An 18,685-nucleotide genomic window follows, 5' to 3' on the forward strand; every position below is an offset into this window, starting at 1 on the left:
ACACTGGTCCTTACTTAATAGCATGACAATGGGCAGTGAACACGTGTGCTCAGAACAGTGACTGCTGAGCTCTCAACCAGACAGCAATTAGCCATACTGGCTTGGCACAGAAGAACAACTGACTCTGATGGACCCACAAACCTCAACTCATTTCCAGTGAATGAGTGTTGGTTTGCAGGGACCCAGTCTGTGGTGCTCAACATAAGAAAGACTGAGAGCTTCTATTGACCTTTTGTGTCTTCAGAGGCCAAATGGGCAGAGAGGCCTGACACCAACAGCCAGAAGAATCAGCAAAAAACAGCAGAAAAGGAAAAGTGTTTCAGGTCCCTCAAACACCATCTCCTACCTGAGTGATATTTATGTAAAGCATTAATCCCAAATAGGCAACACTCAACCATTCTAAGCACATTATACTTGCATGAAAAGTATTTTTAAATGGAATCCACAATTTAATAAAATAAATACTTTTAAACAGAATCTTTAAAAAAAAAAAAACAAGCAAACCTCAGAGTGTCTAAAGCAAGTTGGTTCACTCTGAAGGCTTAGTTTCCTCACCTACAAAATGGGAACAATCCCTGCCTCCTAGGGCTGTCATGAAATGAAGACAGAAGAGCACACATATCCCAGACCCAGCATCAACTTGCATAATGCTCAGCTACTATTCTGACATGGCAAATTCTGAGCCCAAAATGTCACTGCTCAAAGCCAGTTCTAGGGACAGATTTTTTACCCTCTCCAGTCAACAGAGGAAGTATAAGAATACTGAAATAAGAAATAGGAAAGATAACTGTAACATGCATCACCCAAGAAGCCAAGAACCCCCCTACACGTGGGACCTGTTTCCCTGCTAGGCAGTTGTCCACCTGAACCTCCTGACCACATCTGCCCTCTCCTCCCTTCACAACTGAGACCCTTTGTCCACACTCCCCCTATCTCCCCACCTGCACCATCACCTCCCCGCCTCCTCCATCACCTCTTCACTTCCATCATCAGTTACTCACCTCCACCATCACCTCCACCATCACCTCCCCACCTCCACCATCACCCCCACACCTCCACTATCACCTCCTCACTTCCATCATCACTTCTCCAACTTCCTCATCACCTCCACACCTCCACCATCACCTCCACACTTCCACTATCACTCCCCCACCTCCACCATCACCTCCACACCTCCACTATCACCTCACCTCCAAAATCACCTCCATACTTCCATTATCACCTCCCCACCTCCACCATCACCTTCCCACCTCCACCATCACCTCCACACCTCCAATATCACTTCTGCACCTCCACTATCACCTCCATACCTCCACCATCACCTCGCCACCTCCACCATCACCCCCACACCTCCACTATCACCTCCTCACTTCCATTATCACTTCTCCAACTCCGCCATCACCTCCACACCTCCACCATCACCTCGCCACCTCCACCATCACCTCCACACCTCCACCATCACCTCAACACCTCCACTATCACCTCCTCACCTCCAACGTCACCTCCATACTTCCACTATCACCTCCCCGCCTCCACCATCACCTAACCACCTCCATCACCTCCTCACCTCCATCACCTCCTAACCTCTACCATCACCTCCCCCCCTCCACCATCACCCCCACACTTCCACTATCACCTCCTCACTTCCATCATCACTTCTCCAACTCTGCCATCACCTTCACACCTCCACCACCACCTCCGCACTTCCATTATCACCTCCACACCTCCACCATCACCTCCACACTACACTATCAACTCCCCACCTCCACCATCACCTCCACACCTCCACCATCACCTCCACACCTCCACTATCACCTCCTCACCTCCAAAATCACCTCCATGCTTCCACTATCACCTCCCCATCTCCATCATCACCTTCCCACCTCCACCATCACCTCCACACCTCCATCATCACCTCCTCACCTTCACCATCACCTCTACACCTCCACCATCACCTCCCCACCTCCACACCTCCACTATCACCTCCTCACCTCCACACCTCCACTATCACCTCCTCAACTCCACCTATCACCTCCTCACCTCCACCTATCACCTCCTCACTTCCATCATCACTTCCCCACCTTCATCATTACCTCCACATCCCCATTCTTTCCCCACCTCCATCCATCCCTTCCCCACTTCTGTCATCACCTCCCCACCTTCACCATTACCTTCACACCTCAGCTTCCCAGGCTCCCAGCTGTGCACCAGCCCTACCTCACATTGTCGTGCCTCTGGATGTAAATCTTGTGGAAAATCCTCTCAGGGGGCTTCAGGAAGTCCTCTTTCATCTCCATGGCAACGTTCCGGGGCAGGAGGCTCATGAGGAGCCGCTCCTGGACAGAAGAGAAGGGCCCGGGTTAGACAGCAGGGCCCCCTCCCTCCACTCCTCCTCACCTCACCCTCCCCAGTAAGGGTGCCTGGCCCCTGAGCCTGGGTAGGCCCACGTCCAGGCCTGGACTGCAACTGAACAAGCAAATCCCTCCGGGAGCACTAGACAGGGCTGGCACAGCCTCCCCAACGCCCCAGCCTCCCTGCGGCTCCCCTCACGCTAGTCCCTGGACACGCTCCTGAGTCTCGGCCTGTGCTTCAGTGTACAGCAGGGTTACAGCTGTGAAAACACTGCTGTCTCCACCAGGGCCCCAACCTGGCTTCTCTCCCTCCCCCTACTGCTCCAACAACACCCCAGAAAGAGTCTTTCACATTGGCTTAAAAAAACAAGCTGTCCTCCTGAGGTACCCAGAGAGTCCTCTTGTTCTTACACAGACAGGCAGGCATTCCATGGGCATTCTTTCTTGGTCTTTGACTTCTTATTTCTCCCTTAGCTGTGTAGGTCAAGCATTTTCTTTTCTCCCCCAAGAGAAAAGAATAAATGTTTGGATTTTTCAAAACAAACTATGCCATCCTGGAGAGTCCTTTCCCCTTCCTAGGCCTCAGTTTCCTTGTCTGGACTGAGGGAGTAAGTAGGACTTTGATTCTCATCCTCCAGTTGGATGTTCCCTGACCCCAGCCTCAGCTGGCCCTTGACCTGTTGGGCACACCCCTATGTCTGAGAGACCATGTTCCAGAAATGTGGTGTGAGGGTCCCCGCCTCAACCCTCAGTCCCTCCCATGACCCTTCCATTCTGCTTTGAAAAGAAAAGCAAAAGATTCTGCCTACATAGAATCAGGCAGAACGTCCCACTGACAAGCGCGGAAACAGGCTAGAGAGGGGAAGAAGCTCCATCCCTCCCACCGCACCCTCCAGCTCCAAGCCCCTCCGCAGCGGCCTGCCTTGCTTAGTGCCAGCAGCATTCCCTCCCTCCAAAGAGCCTCAGCAGGAGCCACGCAGGCACCCAGCACTGAGATGCTTCCACCTCCTCTCCATCCCCAGCCACTCAAGCCTGCCGGGCACAGCCCTGGGAGCCCCTCCTGCACATGCTACATCCCTGACCCAGGAGCAGCCGCCATCCTGTGTGACTTTCTCGGAAGGACCACAGGTGCCCAGACACCTTCACGTTCAGAGGCCATAGGAGCAGCCACAGTGAAAATAGTCACCCACATCCTGAAAGCCCAGATGATCTCTGGGAAGTGGCCATGAGGGCCTCACCCCTCTGCTCCACGTGGCAGATAGCATTCCATGAGCACAGCTCATTTTACAATGGGAGAACAAATTTGGCACACTTGAAGTTTCCCCTGGTAAGTTACTTCCACATAAACTTCGGAGGAGGAAGACCAGGTCCAGCTCTGCCTGATGCCAAGTGGGGCTAAGTCTATGTCTCAGCTGCCTGAGTCCTGGCCCCGGAGTCTGTGGCCTGGAGGTGTGTCCTAAACAAGGCCAAGGTCTACACTGAGAACCCACCCCCGCCAAGGGCCCCACTGCAGTCCCCACCCGAGCCCTCACTATAGTCCCCAAGTAGCTCCCATGAAGCTCTGCCGCAGCCCCCATGTGGCCTCCACCTTGGCGCCCACCTTCTGAGGAATTGAAAAATGCAGGATACTGAACTGCAAAGATCACAAAAATGTGACAGGTGATGGGGGAGCATCCAGAGCCACAAATGCTGATCCCAGGAAGGAAAGAAAGACTGCTGGGAAACCCCTGGCACACATCCTGACTTCCTGCACACAGCCCCCAGCATGGGAGACTGGAGCTCACGTGGACAACTCAGCCGTGGCATAGGGTGCTGCAAGAACCAGCTGTGGCAGAGTCACCCAGCCATCAGCTGGCTGTCCCCAGTAGCCCTTCTCCACTGCTGGCCTGACAAGAGAACCCCTTATTTTCATTGGGATTCTTGGCTACCTGGAATAAAGACCACATTTTCCAGGCTTCCATGCAGCTAGATGTGGCCAAGGAGACATAAGCTGAAAGGTCATGTGGAAGCTTTGGAAATGTTCCTTAAAACAGCTTGTTCTAGCAAAAACCAAATAACCTTCATTAAAAACTGGGCAAAGGATATGAACAGTCACTTCTCAAAAGAAGACATACAAGGAGCCAACAAACATGAAAAAATGCTCATCATCACTAATCATTAGAGAAATGCAAATCAAAACCACCATGAGATACTATCTCACAGCAGTCAGAATGGCTATTATTAAAAACTCAAAAAACAACAGATGCTGGTGAGGCCGTGGAGAAAAGGGAACATTTGGTGGGAATACACTGCTGGTGGGAACGTAAATTAGTTCAGCCACTGTGGAAAGTAATTTGGAGATTTCACAAAGAACTTAAAACAACACTGCCATCAAATCCAGCAATCCCATTACTGGGTACATATCCAAAAGAAAATAAATCATTCTACCAAAAAGGCACATACATGTGTATGTACATCGCAGCACTATTTACAATAAAAGGCATGAAATCAACACAGGTGCCCATCAATGGTGGGCTGGATAAAGAAAATGTGGTACATATACACCATGGAATACTATGCAGCCATAAAAAAGAATGAAATGATGTCCTTTACAGCAACATGGATGCAGCTGGAGCCCACTGAAGTAACACAGGAACAGAAAACCAAATACCACATGTTCTCACTTATGAATGGAAGCTAAACATTGGATCCATATAGACATAAATATGGGAAGAACAGACACTGGGGACTCCAAAAAGGAGGAGAGAGGGAGGGAGGGAGGCAAAGGTTGAAAACTAGCCACTGGGTACTATGCTTTAGTACCTGGGTTACGGGATCAATTGTACCTCAAACCTGAGTATCACACAGTATATCCACGTAACAAACCTGCACATGTACCCTCCATCTAAAATGAAGGTTAAAATTTAAAAAACAAAACAGCTTGTCCCTCTTCCCTTCTTCTCCTGCTGTTGTTGGGAACACAGTCATAACAGCCAGATCTCCACCTACCATCTTGGTTTAGGAGGATGAAGGCAACACACTAGGGACACAGGTGGCGAGCTAGATGGAGACTGCTGAGGGTTTCATGGATCACACCTGCCGCACCACCATAAAGTGCCTACCCTGGAACGTATACGTAAGACAAAAAGAGCTATGTTACTTCTGTAAGCCACTGTCACACGACGTTCCTAAGGACAACTGCATTTCCAACCAAGGGCTCAGCATTAGCTCTGTCCATTGGATTAGCAGCAGCACCTAAGCCAATGCAAGTTAATAACCACAGACTAAAGTACAAAACCTTTCCCACAGGAAGCAAGCAGCCATCTGATAAGACTAAGCATTCATTTCTGATCAAAAAAATAAATAAATAAAAGACGAAGTAGCTCATTCACATTATAAAGATTCCATGTGAAATTCACATCCAATCTCAAAACCCTCAAGGCACAAGCAGCAGTAAACATTAGTGTCAAGAACAGATCATATGTCAATAAGCTCTAGCCAACAAAATAATTTAAATAGCCAGAAATCAAAAGTATAAAAGCTAATATGAATATGGGTCATACAAAGTACCTCAGTGTCCTATAAAGGCTATATAAAAATCTTAACGCATTTATCTTGATTATCAAAATGTGACTTAAATGTACTCTTAACAAAAACTAGATATTTCAGTGACAATTGTGAAGACTCTACTTCTGGGAAGATGGAGAAGTATTTTTCCCTATTCCTCCTGCTGAACACAGCTGAAAGTCCTGGATGTTATACATCAAACAAGCAAGACTAAAAGTCAGAAGGAAGAAGGCAGAAATCTTGAAACCAAGAAATGACATAAAGGTGAGTTCCTGAGGTTTCTTTAGCCTCATATATGCCAGACTGAGTGCTGGAGAAGTGGGCAAGTCAGCAATACCAACGGGCACAGACCAAAGGAAAACACAACAAAAGCAGCTCTCTTCAGCCAAAGGCCCAGGACTGGGCAGCCTCACAAGAAGAAAACTTTCAGACAATAACTTACCTACTCCAGGCCAGAGACACTGAAAACTCTGTGCCCCAACCCCACCCACACCAGCAAAGGCCAAGTAGAGAGGCCAGACCTCCACCCCCACCCCAGGCTGTGAAGGAGCCCCCAACCAACCCACCCACTCCCAGAGTGAGCCAAGCCTGCTGGTAACAAGCATCCCCCAACTCTGCAGAGTCAGCGGGAACCAAGGGGATCTCATTCTCCTCCCCCAAGCCAGGTACTATTAGTGGGGACCATGAGGGACTAGAACTCTCACTCCTGCTCAGCAGTAAGAAGGAGCCCTCCCCACATGGTGTCAACAGAGGCCCAGTGTGGAGCCTAAATTTCTAACCCCACCTGGCAGTAAAGAGACAGCAACCCCTCTTTCCCAGCCAGAGTCATGTCACAGAAAATCATCAAAAACAAAATGTCCAAATAACATACAGAGCCTCATACATAACATTCCAAATGCCTAGGTTCCAGTGAACCATCACTCATCATACCAAGAACTAGAACAAGCTCATCAAGTGAACAAAGACAACCAACACACATCAATACCAAGACAGAGATGCCAGAATAACCAACAAAGACTGTAAAGCAACCATCATAAGAATGACTAAATAAAGAACTACAAATGCACTTTAGAAATATAGATATAAAAATCTTTTACAAGATAGCAATTCAGTGATATGCAACAAGAAGTATATACCCCAAACACATGGGGTTTAATCCAGGGATGTAATGCTAATTCAAAATTGAAACATCAATCAGTGCAACACACCATGTCAACAGAATAAAAAAAAATCACATAGCAATTGATATCAAAAAAGAATTTGACAAAATTCAACATCTATTGATGATGAAAACTTCCAGAAAAATTAAAATAGAAAAAAAATTTCCTCCTCTTGATAAGGAATATTCAGAAAAAGCCTACACCTAACAAACATTGAATGCTTTCACTGAGAACAAAGCAAGGATGTTGGCTCCCATTACTCATATTCAACATCTCATGGGAAGGTCTTATTAGTGCAGTAAGTTGAGAAAAGGAAAGAAAAGGCATACAGATTGGAAAGAAAGAAATAAAAGTAATATGATGGTCTACATGGGAAACACAATGGATGTTACAAAAGCAGAAACAAAAGAAAATTGTACCAAAAAGACTCCTAGAACAAAATTAAGTTTAGAAGGTCACAGGATACAAGATCAATATACAAAAGTCAATTACATTTCTATATACTAGCAATAAACACATGGACACTGAAATTTAAGATACAATACCATTTACAGTTGCTCAAAAATGAAATACTTATGTGTAAATCTAACAAAACATGTATAGGATTTGTATGTTAAAAACCATAAAAGACTGATTAAAGAGATCAGAGAAGTTCTAAATAAATGGAGAGACATACCATGTTCATGGATTGGAAGACTCAACTTAGTAAAGATGTCAACCCTCTCCAAATTGATATACAGTTTTAATATAAATCCTATCAAAATCCCAGCAAATTCTTTAGTACCTATGACAAAATTATTCTAACACTTAAATGTAAAGGAAAAGGAATAATACTACTTAACATAATTTTGAAAAAGAACAACAAGGTAGAAGAAATCAGTTTACCTGATTTCAAGGCTTGTTATAAAACAACAATAATCCAGACAGTGTGATGTTGGTTGCCAGATAAACACATCAGACAATAAAACAGAATCTAGAATCCACAAATAGACCATACAAATATGCACAACAAATTTTTGACAAAGGTTCAAAAGTAATTCAATGGAAGAAGGGTAGTCTTTTCAACAAATGCTACAGCAACTTGACATTCATAGACAAAAAAATAAATCTTAACCTAAACCTCATACCTTATGCAAAAATTAAATTAAAATATGTTATAGATTTAAATGTAAAAGATAAAACTTTTAGAAAAACACATAAGAACTAGCGCTAGGCAAAAAGTCTTTAGACTTGATACCAAAAGTACTAAAGGAAAAATTGGTGAATTAAACCTCATCAAAATTAAAAATATTTGCTCTCAAAAAGACTCTGCTAAAAGAATGAAATGATAAACTATAGGTTTTAAGAAAATATTCACAAACCACATATCCCAAAAAGTACTGTTACCTAGAACATATAAAGAACTCTCAAAGCCCAGCAGTTTAAAAAATCCAATCAGAAAGTAGGCAAAAGACATGGATATGTTGCTGGGTACATAAATGGTACAATCATTCTGGGAAAGTTTCACTATTTCTCAGTAAACTAAATAGGCAACTTCCACATGACCCAGCAACTGTACTTTCAGGTATTTGTGCCAGAAAAATTAGTACCTATGTTCACACAAAAACCTGTGCATGAATGTTCATAGCAGCTTTATTCCTAACAGGCCAAAACTGGAAACTACCAAGACATTCTTCAATGGGCCAACAATTCAACAAACTGTGATACAGCCACACCATAGAATGCCACTTAGTAATAAAAAGAAACAAATATTGATATATTCAACAATATGGATGAACTTCCAAATAATTATGCTGAGTGAAAAAAAAAGCCACTCCCAAATGTCTACATATTGTATGATTCCATTTATATGAATTTTTTGAAATCACAAATTTATAGAAATGGGTAACAGGTTAGTGATTCCCAGGTCTTAAGAATGAAGGTGTTGTGGAGGGAAGTGGATGTGGCTATTTAAAGGGAACATGAGGGATCCTCAGGGTGATGGATGTTCCATATCTTGGCTGTCCCAATGTCAATATCCTGGTTGTGATATTGTACCACAGTTCTGCAGATGTTGCCATTGGGGAAGCTGGGTAAAGGGCACATGGGATCTCTCTGTGTTATTTCTTACAACTAAATGTGAATCTACAAGTAGTTCAAAATAAAAACAGTTTAATTTAAACAAAAAAAAGATTCTGAATATGGAGAAACTAGAGGCTTTGCATACTCCTGGTAGGGATGGAAAATGGTGCAGCCGCTTTGGAAAACAGTCTAGCAGCTCCTTAAAATGCTAACCATAGAGTTACCACAAGACCTAGCAATTCTACTCCTAGGTATTTATCCAAAAGAAATGAAAATGTGTTCACACAAAAACTTGTACATGATTTTTTATAGTAGCATTACTTATTATAGCCAGAGTAGAAACAACCCAAATATGTATCAACCGTGAACAGATAAACAAAATGTGATCCATCCATACAGTGGAATATTATTTGCCCATAAAAAAGAATGAAATACTAAAACATGCTACGATCTGGATGCACCTCAAAGACATTTTGCTAAGTGGAAGGAGCCAGTCACAAAAGATCACCTATTATACGATTCCATTTGTATGAAATGTCCAGAACAGGTAAATCTATGGAGACAGAAAGTAAATTAGTGGGTGCCTATGTCTTGCTGGAGGGCAGGTGTGGGTATACATGGAGAGTGACTGCTAATGGATATGAGGTGTCTTTGGGGGATAATAAAAATATCCTAAATTTAGATTGTTGTATACTAATTTTCTATAATAAGATCATTTGACATATGTATTAAATGAGATTAATGTGTAATAAGATTAAGATTCTTGTATAATTCTATATAATAATAACAACTCTATAGGAAAAAGCATTTAAATGAACTTTATTCAATTGGACAAAGTTTATTTAATTGAACTTTAGGGCATATAAACTCAATAAAGCCGTCTAAAAAATGAAAAATAAATCACAACTGTAGTGGTTTGAGAAGGTGCTGTCCATGGGCCAGCCCCATTTAAAAATCCATACTGCATCACTTAAATGGAAGCCTTCTTTCTCTTGATAAATTTCTTCACATGATGAGAACTCAAAATTGTTCCATTTACCTTGTTAGGATAACAAATTGAGTGTGTGCTTTAAATAGCTGCATATTATTTTTGGAATTCTGGTTTAATAATGGCATCTGAGGAACAGCCAGGGCTCTGGGAGGGGCCAGCTCCATACGATGGAAGAGGGAGCTGAACTCAGGGATACAGGGCTTCCTGGACAGGGTGCGGGCAGCGGAGGAGGAAGCTGAGGGTGACCTCCTATGCCTCTCACCTTGTGCTCTCCAGCTGTGACAGGCACAGACCTCAGGCTAGACCCTTGTGGGGGACCATGAACACCCTGAAGCCCCCAGGTGGTCTTTACCACCCAGTGGAGCTGCACTTCCAGCCCATATCCCCTTCCTCTCCAAAAGCAGAAGGAAGGCAGAGCTCACGCTTACCAAAAGTAATACCTGTGACCACCTCCACCTCAATTTGCTGCCTGAATGCCTCCTCCAGTTCCCACCTCCCTGCCTCTACCTGGCAAACCCCTACACATCCCTCAAAGCCCTGATGACTCTTGCTCTTCCCCATAGTACATCCCTACTTGGTTCAGTCAAGGCCACCTCCTGAAGCCCTGGCACCAGTCACTTCTGAGAGCATCTCTACAGCCAGAGCAGCCCTGGTGCCCTCTGCCCTGCCCCAAGCCTGGTTAGTGTTCTCAGCCATGGCGTCCTCCATCCACACTGCTGGAGGGGTTCAGGCCCCTTCCCTTCCCCTGGCACCAACTCCAGGCTGGACATGTCTGGAAGGTGAGGGCCATCTCCACTTGTCCTCACCCCTACCTCTCATCCCGAGTTCACTGGCAAGGTCACAAAAGCATGTGTATGAGATGCACACACAAAGAGGCCACCGCTGGGAGCGCTGGGCCAAAGAAGCTACAGGATCAATTCTCCAATCACACTCAATTGCATTCATTCACTACACACCTATTAACGAGGACTTATGACTGCGCCTCTACCAGCCATTGCTCCACAAGGTAAAATCACCATCAAGACAAACCAGAAGGAGGATTGGAAAAAAAAACAAACAACAGTAGCCTCTAAAGTTGTGGCAGTACTGCGAAAAGGAGTCTCCTTCCAGGGTGGACAGCAGGCCCTGAGCAGAGGAGCAGGCTAAGGGTGCAGTGTGCTCAGGTATGGATACCACCGCCCCTCATCACCCACAACCAGCCACACTCAGGGCTGGTGGATCCGAGGCCTGGAGCCAGTTGGGGAGCTGCCCAGCCACAGTCCATCAGAGCCAGCTGAGAACCTGGCAGGATCCCCTCTCCTGCCTCCTGCCACATGCAGTTCAAGTAAGAGCGGGGGCGGGGAAGGGAGGAAACCCAGCAGGAAGGGACCGTCCCCCAGCCCAGGCCTGCTTCTCCACCAGCTGCACAGGGGTGGCCATATGTACTTCTATTTGCACTCAGCCATCCAGGGAGCCCAGAGCCAGGCACTCACCAGTCCAGGCACACTCATCCAGGACTCACATGCAGCATCTCCTTATTTTAAAATCATACACTTGACTTTTATTTGAAATAAAATAAGATGTTGTTTCATGGCTGCTATGGACTAAATTGTGACCCTCCCCTCCACATTCATAGGTTGAAGCCCTAACACCCAATGTGGCGACTATATTTGAAGACAGGGCCTTCAGGGAGGTATTAAATTAAAATGAGGTAATTGCGTGGGCCCTAATCCAATGTGGCTGCATTCCTCTTCTCCTCCTAAGAGGAAATCAGGAGACACAGAGAGACACCAAGGGTGTGCGCACAGAGGGAAGACAATGTGAGGACACAGGGAGAAGATGGCCATCGGTAAGTCAAGGAGAGAGGCCTCAGATGGAACCAGCCCTGACAACACCTTGATCTTGGACTCTGCAGCCTCCAGAACTGTGAGGAAATACATTTCTCTTGTTGCAGCCACCCAGTCTCTGTTACGCAGCCTGAGCTGACCGCACCAGCCCCGGGCTGCCTCCCTCCAAATTTCTGCCCATGAGAAAGACAATTTCTATTTTGTTTAAGCCACCATTTTCCAGGTCAGTTACTAGCAGCCAAACCAGATTCTAACTGACGTGCTGTCCCAAGGGGCCACTTTACTCCAGACAGGCTCTCCGAGCTCTGTCTTCCTCAGCGGGTGGGGCCAGAGCCTGCCTTCCCATGGCTGCTCTCCCCAACTTGTGGCTCTGCTCCTCGGGCTCTTCCCGGAAAGGCCAGTGGGAAACCGCAAAGCTCCCTGCAGCCTGCAGCTGTGTGTGCCGAGTCCCTCACCCTGTCAGAGGTCCCCTCCATGGGTCACTTCATGTCACTATACTAGACATAGCTGGGCCCAGTTCCCTAATCATCTGAGAGCCAGGCTGCAGATCCTGGACTCCTTGAAGTGGATCTGCCCTCTCCCTCGTAGACCACCAGATGCCCACAGCACAGCAGATCCCATGTCCTCACCAGCATGGAGGTGGGCCCTGGTGGGCTCAGGGACCTTTCCTCTCCCAGCCACACCTGGGCTCTATATCTTGGCATGTGGCTTCTGAGCCTGGGCTGTTCCATCAGGGAGAACCAAGAGGACCAGTGTGTCCAGGAGCCACACGTTGGCCACCACCTCCATCTGCCACGCAGACTTCAAACAAACTAGGAAAAAGACAGATGTGGCAAGACCACTCAAAGTGGCTCACACCTTTAATCCTGGCACTTTGGGAGGCTGAGGTGGGCAGATTACAGGAGGTCAGGAGTTTGAGACCAGCCTGACCAACATGGTGAAATCCCGTCTCTACTAAAAATACAAAATTAGCTGGGCGTGGTGGCACATGCCCTTAATTCCAGCTACTCGGGAGGCTGAGGCAGGAGAATTGCTTGAACCCGGGAGGCGGAGGTTGCAGTGAGTCGAGATAGCACCACTGTACTCAAGCTGGGGTGACAGAATGAGACTCTGCCTCAAAAAAAAAAAAAAACAGATGTGGCAAGCAACAAACCTCCTCACAGCCCCCCAGGAAATGCCACAGAGCCTCCCACAGACTAAGGCGACAACAGCTCCGGCATCTTCCTCAGCAATATTGCAATGACAGGGAGGAGACTCTGGGATTCCCGGAGCTGATACAAAGCAAACTGTGACGCACAAGCCACAAAAACCAAGCACAAGGCGGTGACTGGGGGGCCCAATGTAGTGTTCCTGGAGAGCTAAGGAGACTGAAGAATCCAGCGGGCTGTGCCAGCCACAGGAGAACAGGATGCCTCAGCATGGAGCCAGATGTGTGACATCCACGCAGGAAGGGGATGCCCCCTGACACCACTTTTGACAGTCCCCAGAAGAGATGCTGGCATTCAAGGCAGGAAGGAGGCTGGGCAGGGGCTGCTCCAGGAGGCCTTGGAGCAGGTCACCTCCACTACCCTGCATATGACCAACAAGTTGGGAGCTGGGAGCATTCTAGAGCCTCTGATGCTGACCACAAACACCCTGGACCTCAGTTCCACTTGCAGGGGTGTCCTGGCAATGGCAGGGGGCTGACAGCACACAGGAGTCATTTCGCCCCGACCAGGCAGCATGCCCTTCCCCTCGTTCCTAGAACCTGGTGCATGAAATAGCAGCAGGGCAGGGACCAAGCATCCACCTGACGCCCGCCCAGTCCACTTCAGCACCAAGAAGCCAAACCACTAATGAAAACAGAACTGAGAAAGAGGCTTTCCCTGCCGTCCACGTGACAGGCCTTTGTGAGTTGTGGGAATCCGAGCTCCGTCCTCCATAATCACCAGCCAGCTCGACCTGGGCTCAGAGAGCGAGCTCTCCATGCTGTGACTGATCAAATTGCAATCGCGTTTTCCTTGAAGTTCTGTCTAACTCATCTGTAAAACCATCTGGGCTTGCTGTTTACTTTTTGATGAGCTTGTAAATTACTGAATCAATCTTTTTAATAATTATAGGATTTTTCAGGCTTTCTTTTTCTTTGCGGATCATCTTTGGTAACTCACACTTTTTCTGGAAATTTGGCCATTTTGTCTCTCTTCAAATATACTGGCATAAAATTATTCTCAGCATTTCCCTATTATCTATTTTTAATCCCTGCTTTATCTGCAGCCTTTCTCATCCTTCATGCTCCTTATTTGTGTCTGCTCTTTTTCTTCTTGATCAGTCTCTCTAATGCTTTTCTATTTCAAAGAACCAACATTTGACATTTTTGTTCAGAAACAGAAAAAGCCCTGTTAAAAGAAACTTCACACCCCTTTGGAGCATTTTAGCTCAGTTATTTGTAAGCCTAAAACGTCTGTGTGAGCATTTTTTAGCTGAGGAGGTCTGTGGCCACGAAAGGAGGAAACAGCCATGTGGTTCCCTTGGAAGATCCCGGGCTCACCCTGGCTCTGATGCTGGTGACTGTTATTCACTCCGTTATCTTTCCTGGGTTATTTAAATTTTCAGAGCCCCAGTTCTCAGATTTATTAAGCAGAATAAAGTCCTTACATTCCTAACCATGATACAGAAGGCTGAAATTAATTTTAAAGAGATCTGGCAACTCAGAAAGAACATCTTAGTACCTTGACCTTCTTCTATTCCACCCAGACCCTGCAGGCAAGGACAGATGAAGGGCAGGGGCCCAGGGTGACCCTTTGTTCTGTTTCTTTGTTTTGCTGTGTTGAGAGGAGGGGTCATTTTGGCTCATTCAAATCCCCCCAAAGGAATCAGCCTCAGGCACACGGACAATTCAGGTAAACCTTTCCTAAGTACAGCAGAGAACTTTCCAGACAGACAGGAAGCAGTGCAATGAAACAGACAAGCCCCCATCCCCACTCCACCCTTCTCCTCTAGAGCCTCTTGTTCTATGGGCTGCCCGGAGAAGGTGAAGGGGAGGAGAGTGAGGGCTACTGTAATATTTCCCCTCATAAGAATGTTGGCAGAAGCCTCGCCCCTTGAGACTAGCACCTGCCTCGGCAGGAGCAGACCAGACTCTTAAAGCCTCAAAGATTCTGCAGGGCAACCGCAGGGCTGTTGACACTAAACAGTACAGGAGGGGAAGGAGAAAGCTCCTAGTGTCTGTATCTGTTGTCAACTTCTTCATGGGTTGCTGCAAAAGTTAGCAGTAAGTAGGCACAGAGCACCCAGGGATGCATCCTGGCTGGTAAAAGCCAACACTGGCATCATAAACCAGGAAATTGAGAGGTGCTCCCCAGGGCTTAAGGTGAAGCACACCCCACTACTGGTGTCAAAACATAACTTATCAAACTGGGCAAGAACAATCTGGCATTGGGGAACAGAGGCATCCAATGTGTAAACAAAGTGGAGAAGAGCATGAAAGCCGGTGGCCTCCATCCCTGGCACTGCCAGGAGGCTCGGAGCAAGGGCACTGCTGCTACAGCCATCTCCATCTGTTCCATCAGTTCCCATCCTGGGACGAAACTGGTTCAGCTGGGACAGGATGAGGTGTTTTAATGTTGGGAGTTTTCATTTCAGAACAGCGGTTCCCCTGCTGTGCTCTCCTGCAAACCCAGGCAGTCAGTGGGGACCATAAAGTGCAGACCTGTCCACACTGGGAGGTGTTTTCTGAGCCTCCTGAGCCAAACTCCTATTTGTGAACTGAGCACAATGCTCTCTCTACTCACAAAGCCACTGACCACAGTGCCTCTGAGTTATGCATTCATCCTCCAGGAAGAAACAAAAAGAAAACCACTGCCAAACTCCCCAGTGTGTCTGCTCCCCTGCCTCCACGCACTTACCTGTGCACTGACCCTCAAAATGTGTTCATGATGTCTCTTTCCTGCTAGGTTCAGGAGCTCCCCTCTGTGAGCACAGAAACACAGGAGCCAGCCCTGCCCCCCTCTCCACCGGTCAAGCCATCTCCTTCCAGCTGAGGTCACAGGACATGAAATGATTTCCCTCAAAGCATTGTGCATGGGAGCGTAAGGCTCGGAGTCTGCCCACACGCCTTCCCTCAACTTGACCTCACTCAGCCCCCATCTTCCAGTCCCTCTGGACGTGCCCTGCATTCCACCACCTCCTACCAGTGATGCCCACATCGGCTCCCAGGACCAGAGTGCATTGACCCAGAATCCCTCTCAGGACTGGGTTGTGTCCCCCCCAGATCCCATCCCGAAACCAAGATGTGTCCCCCAGATCCCCTCTTAGGACCAGGGTACATCCATCCACCCAGAAGCCCTCCCAGACTGGGGTGTGTCCACACCCAGATCCTCTCCCAGGACCAGGTGTGTCTCCCTGGATCCCCTCACAGAATCAGGTCACATCCCCCCATATCCCCTCTCAGAACCTCAGTGCATCCCCCAATCCTCTCCCATCACCCATTGTGTTGCCTGGACGGTCCAAGTGGCTGGAGAAGGCTCTGGGAACAGGTGCTGAATGGAAATGTGTCATGAATGGAATTAAAACATGAAAGGCAGATGCTCACAACTAGCCACATGGTAAGGCTCCCTCACCTGTCATTCAGGAGACTGGTGTTTCATGCTGACACACGTGAGGCCTGGGCAGGGCTGTCATGGCCACCTCCAGGCTCTCTGGATGGCCAGGCAGTCTCCAGGCAGATGCTGAGGGGCAAAGTGCCTGTGTAGCTAAGAGACCCAAGAGCTGGCAGGGCCCTGTTGAGCCCCAAGTGCTCCCCTCTGCCATCCCAAAGAGACAAGGCTCCCTGCACTGACATCGGGCAGCAGGTGGCCAGGAGGAACCTGAGTGCTGATTGTCAGCCCATCTAGGCAGACAGTTATTGTGAGATACAACCCTGCAGGCTCAAAGGGAATCGACAGAAAAAATACAGCAAAAGTCAGGACAGCTGAGGTCTGAGGATATATTTGGTCAGGGAAGGCATGTCCTCAATCAGAGCTCATGTGTCAAAACATCAGCTCAGCTTTGAAGCAACAGAGGAAATCATGAAAGAAAATGATGCTTCCATTTGAAAATATAAAAGATTGAATTTTTACACAAGGAAAAGCAAAGCTAGAAGAACAGACCTGGGGAAACGTGGGGATGAGGCATCAGTGTTTCTGTTATACAGTGAGCAGTTCACCAGACTGCCAGGAAAGTCAGAATATAACCAGACGGAGGGTTGGAGCGTACTAGTCACAAAGAAATACAGAAGGTGAACAAGCATGAAGGAGTCGCCATCAGCCTTAGTAAACAGAAAGGGGCAGGGGAAACAGGAGGTGCCAAGTCCTCACAGAGAGAGACGGAGACAGGGAGGGAGAAAGGTGGAAAACAATAGGCAGAAGGAGAGGGAGAAGGGGAGAAAGACAGGGACTGCAGAGCAGCTCATCAGAACCCCAACCCCCCTGGGCCCCACCCCGGGGGCTTTCCCACCTACAGGGCTAGGTGAGGCCTGGTAATCTGCATTCCTAACAGGCTCCCCACTGCTGCTGATGCACTGGTTGGCCTGGGCTGCCATAGAGAGCAGAGTGTAAGCAGACATCACTTATAAAGATGTAAAAGAGCACAAGCTTGGGAAAATACCTCAGAAAATTGGGAGAGAAATGACATATTTACACTGCTAAAAATGCTACTCAGTGAATACTTCACGTGCGTGAAGAAAAAACTCTTTTAGAACGTGGTATCTAAATGTCAGACACTGAGAACACTGCAGAACATGCATTAAGGGGAAGAATAAGCAGATGTTTTAAATCACATTTATCACACCAGTAGCTATGTCTGTGCAAAATGATAAGACAGAAAATAAAATTATATATACACCAAAATGACAATCACGTGGGAGAAAATACACATAAAGACAAAATCCAAACAATAAATAGCATTTGGCTGGGTTAACTGGATTGGGTGACATTTTGAAAATGTCCTGCTTAAGAACGTCCACTCTGCAGTTAGAACTTGGACACATTTCTGAGCCTCCCTGAGTGTGGACTGCCTCCTCCATAGGGCTGAGGAAAAAATCCCTTGCTCACATCTCTATAAAACCCAGTGAAATGCTGCACATCAAGCAGCAAAGGCTAGACTCAACAATACTGGGAGGAAAGAGAGTCCTTAGGAGAGGCAGCAAATGTCAGAAAATAAATGAAAAAAGACCAACACAGAAGTAGGAAAGGAAGGTATGGAAAAGGAAATGGGAGGGAGATAAAAGAGGAAAAGAAAAGGAAATGCACACAAGCAGGGCCCATGAAAAGAGCCTTTGCCTTCTCCACTACAGACGATGTAGTTAAGGGGAGAACAGGGCTTCCAAAGATTCATTTCTGGGATCTTACGGAGGTAACAAAATAAGGCTATAACACCTCCCAGAAAGCACAAAGGAGATATCTCTCCCAGTGTGACTGACTCTAGTCTAAGAGAAAATGCTCAGGGTTCAGCCTCGAAAGATGCTCAATTTATACACACACCGACACATTCATGCACACACATAGACAACACATCAACACATGGGCATACACACATATACACATATCCCTGCATATCACAGACATACACACACATACAGGCATGCCCACACAGACAGACACATCTACATGAATACAAAGCCACACACACATGCAACCACACAGACGTACAGATAGGCACATACATGCACACATACACATGAGCACAAGCATTCACAGACACACATGCACACATGTACAGAGGCAAAAGCAACAT

General features: G+C 47.0%; 1 protein-coding gene across 1 annotated transcript in view; it reads right to left on the reverse strand.

The window, feature by feature from the left end:
• Positions 1-18,685, reverse strand: part of ADCY1 (adenylate cyclase 1) — a 147,392-nt gene that overhangs the window by 110,073 nt on the left and 18,634 nt on the right. Inside the window, exon 3 of the mRNA XM_030796191.1 lies at positions 2,218-2,336. Within this exon, the coding sequence (XP_030652051.1) occupies positions 2,218-2,336 (119 nt within the window). The remainder of the gene's footprint in view (positions 1-2,217; positions 2,337-18,685) is intronic.

This window comes from Nomascus leucogenys, chromosome 17, assembly GCF_006542625.1.
Source record: "Nomascus leucogenys isolate Asia chromosome 17, Asia_NLE_v1, whole genome shotgun sequence".
NCBI classification, from domain to species: domain Eukaryota; kingdom Metazoa; phylum Chordata; class Mammalia; order Primates; family Hylobatidae; genus Nomascus; species Nomascus leucogenys.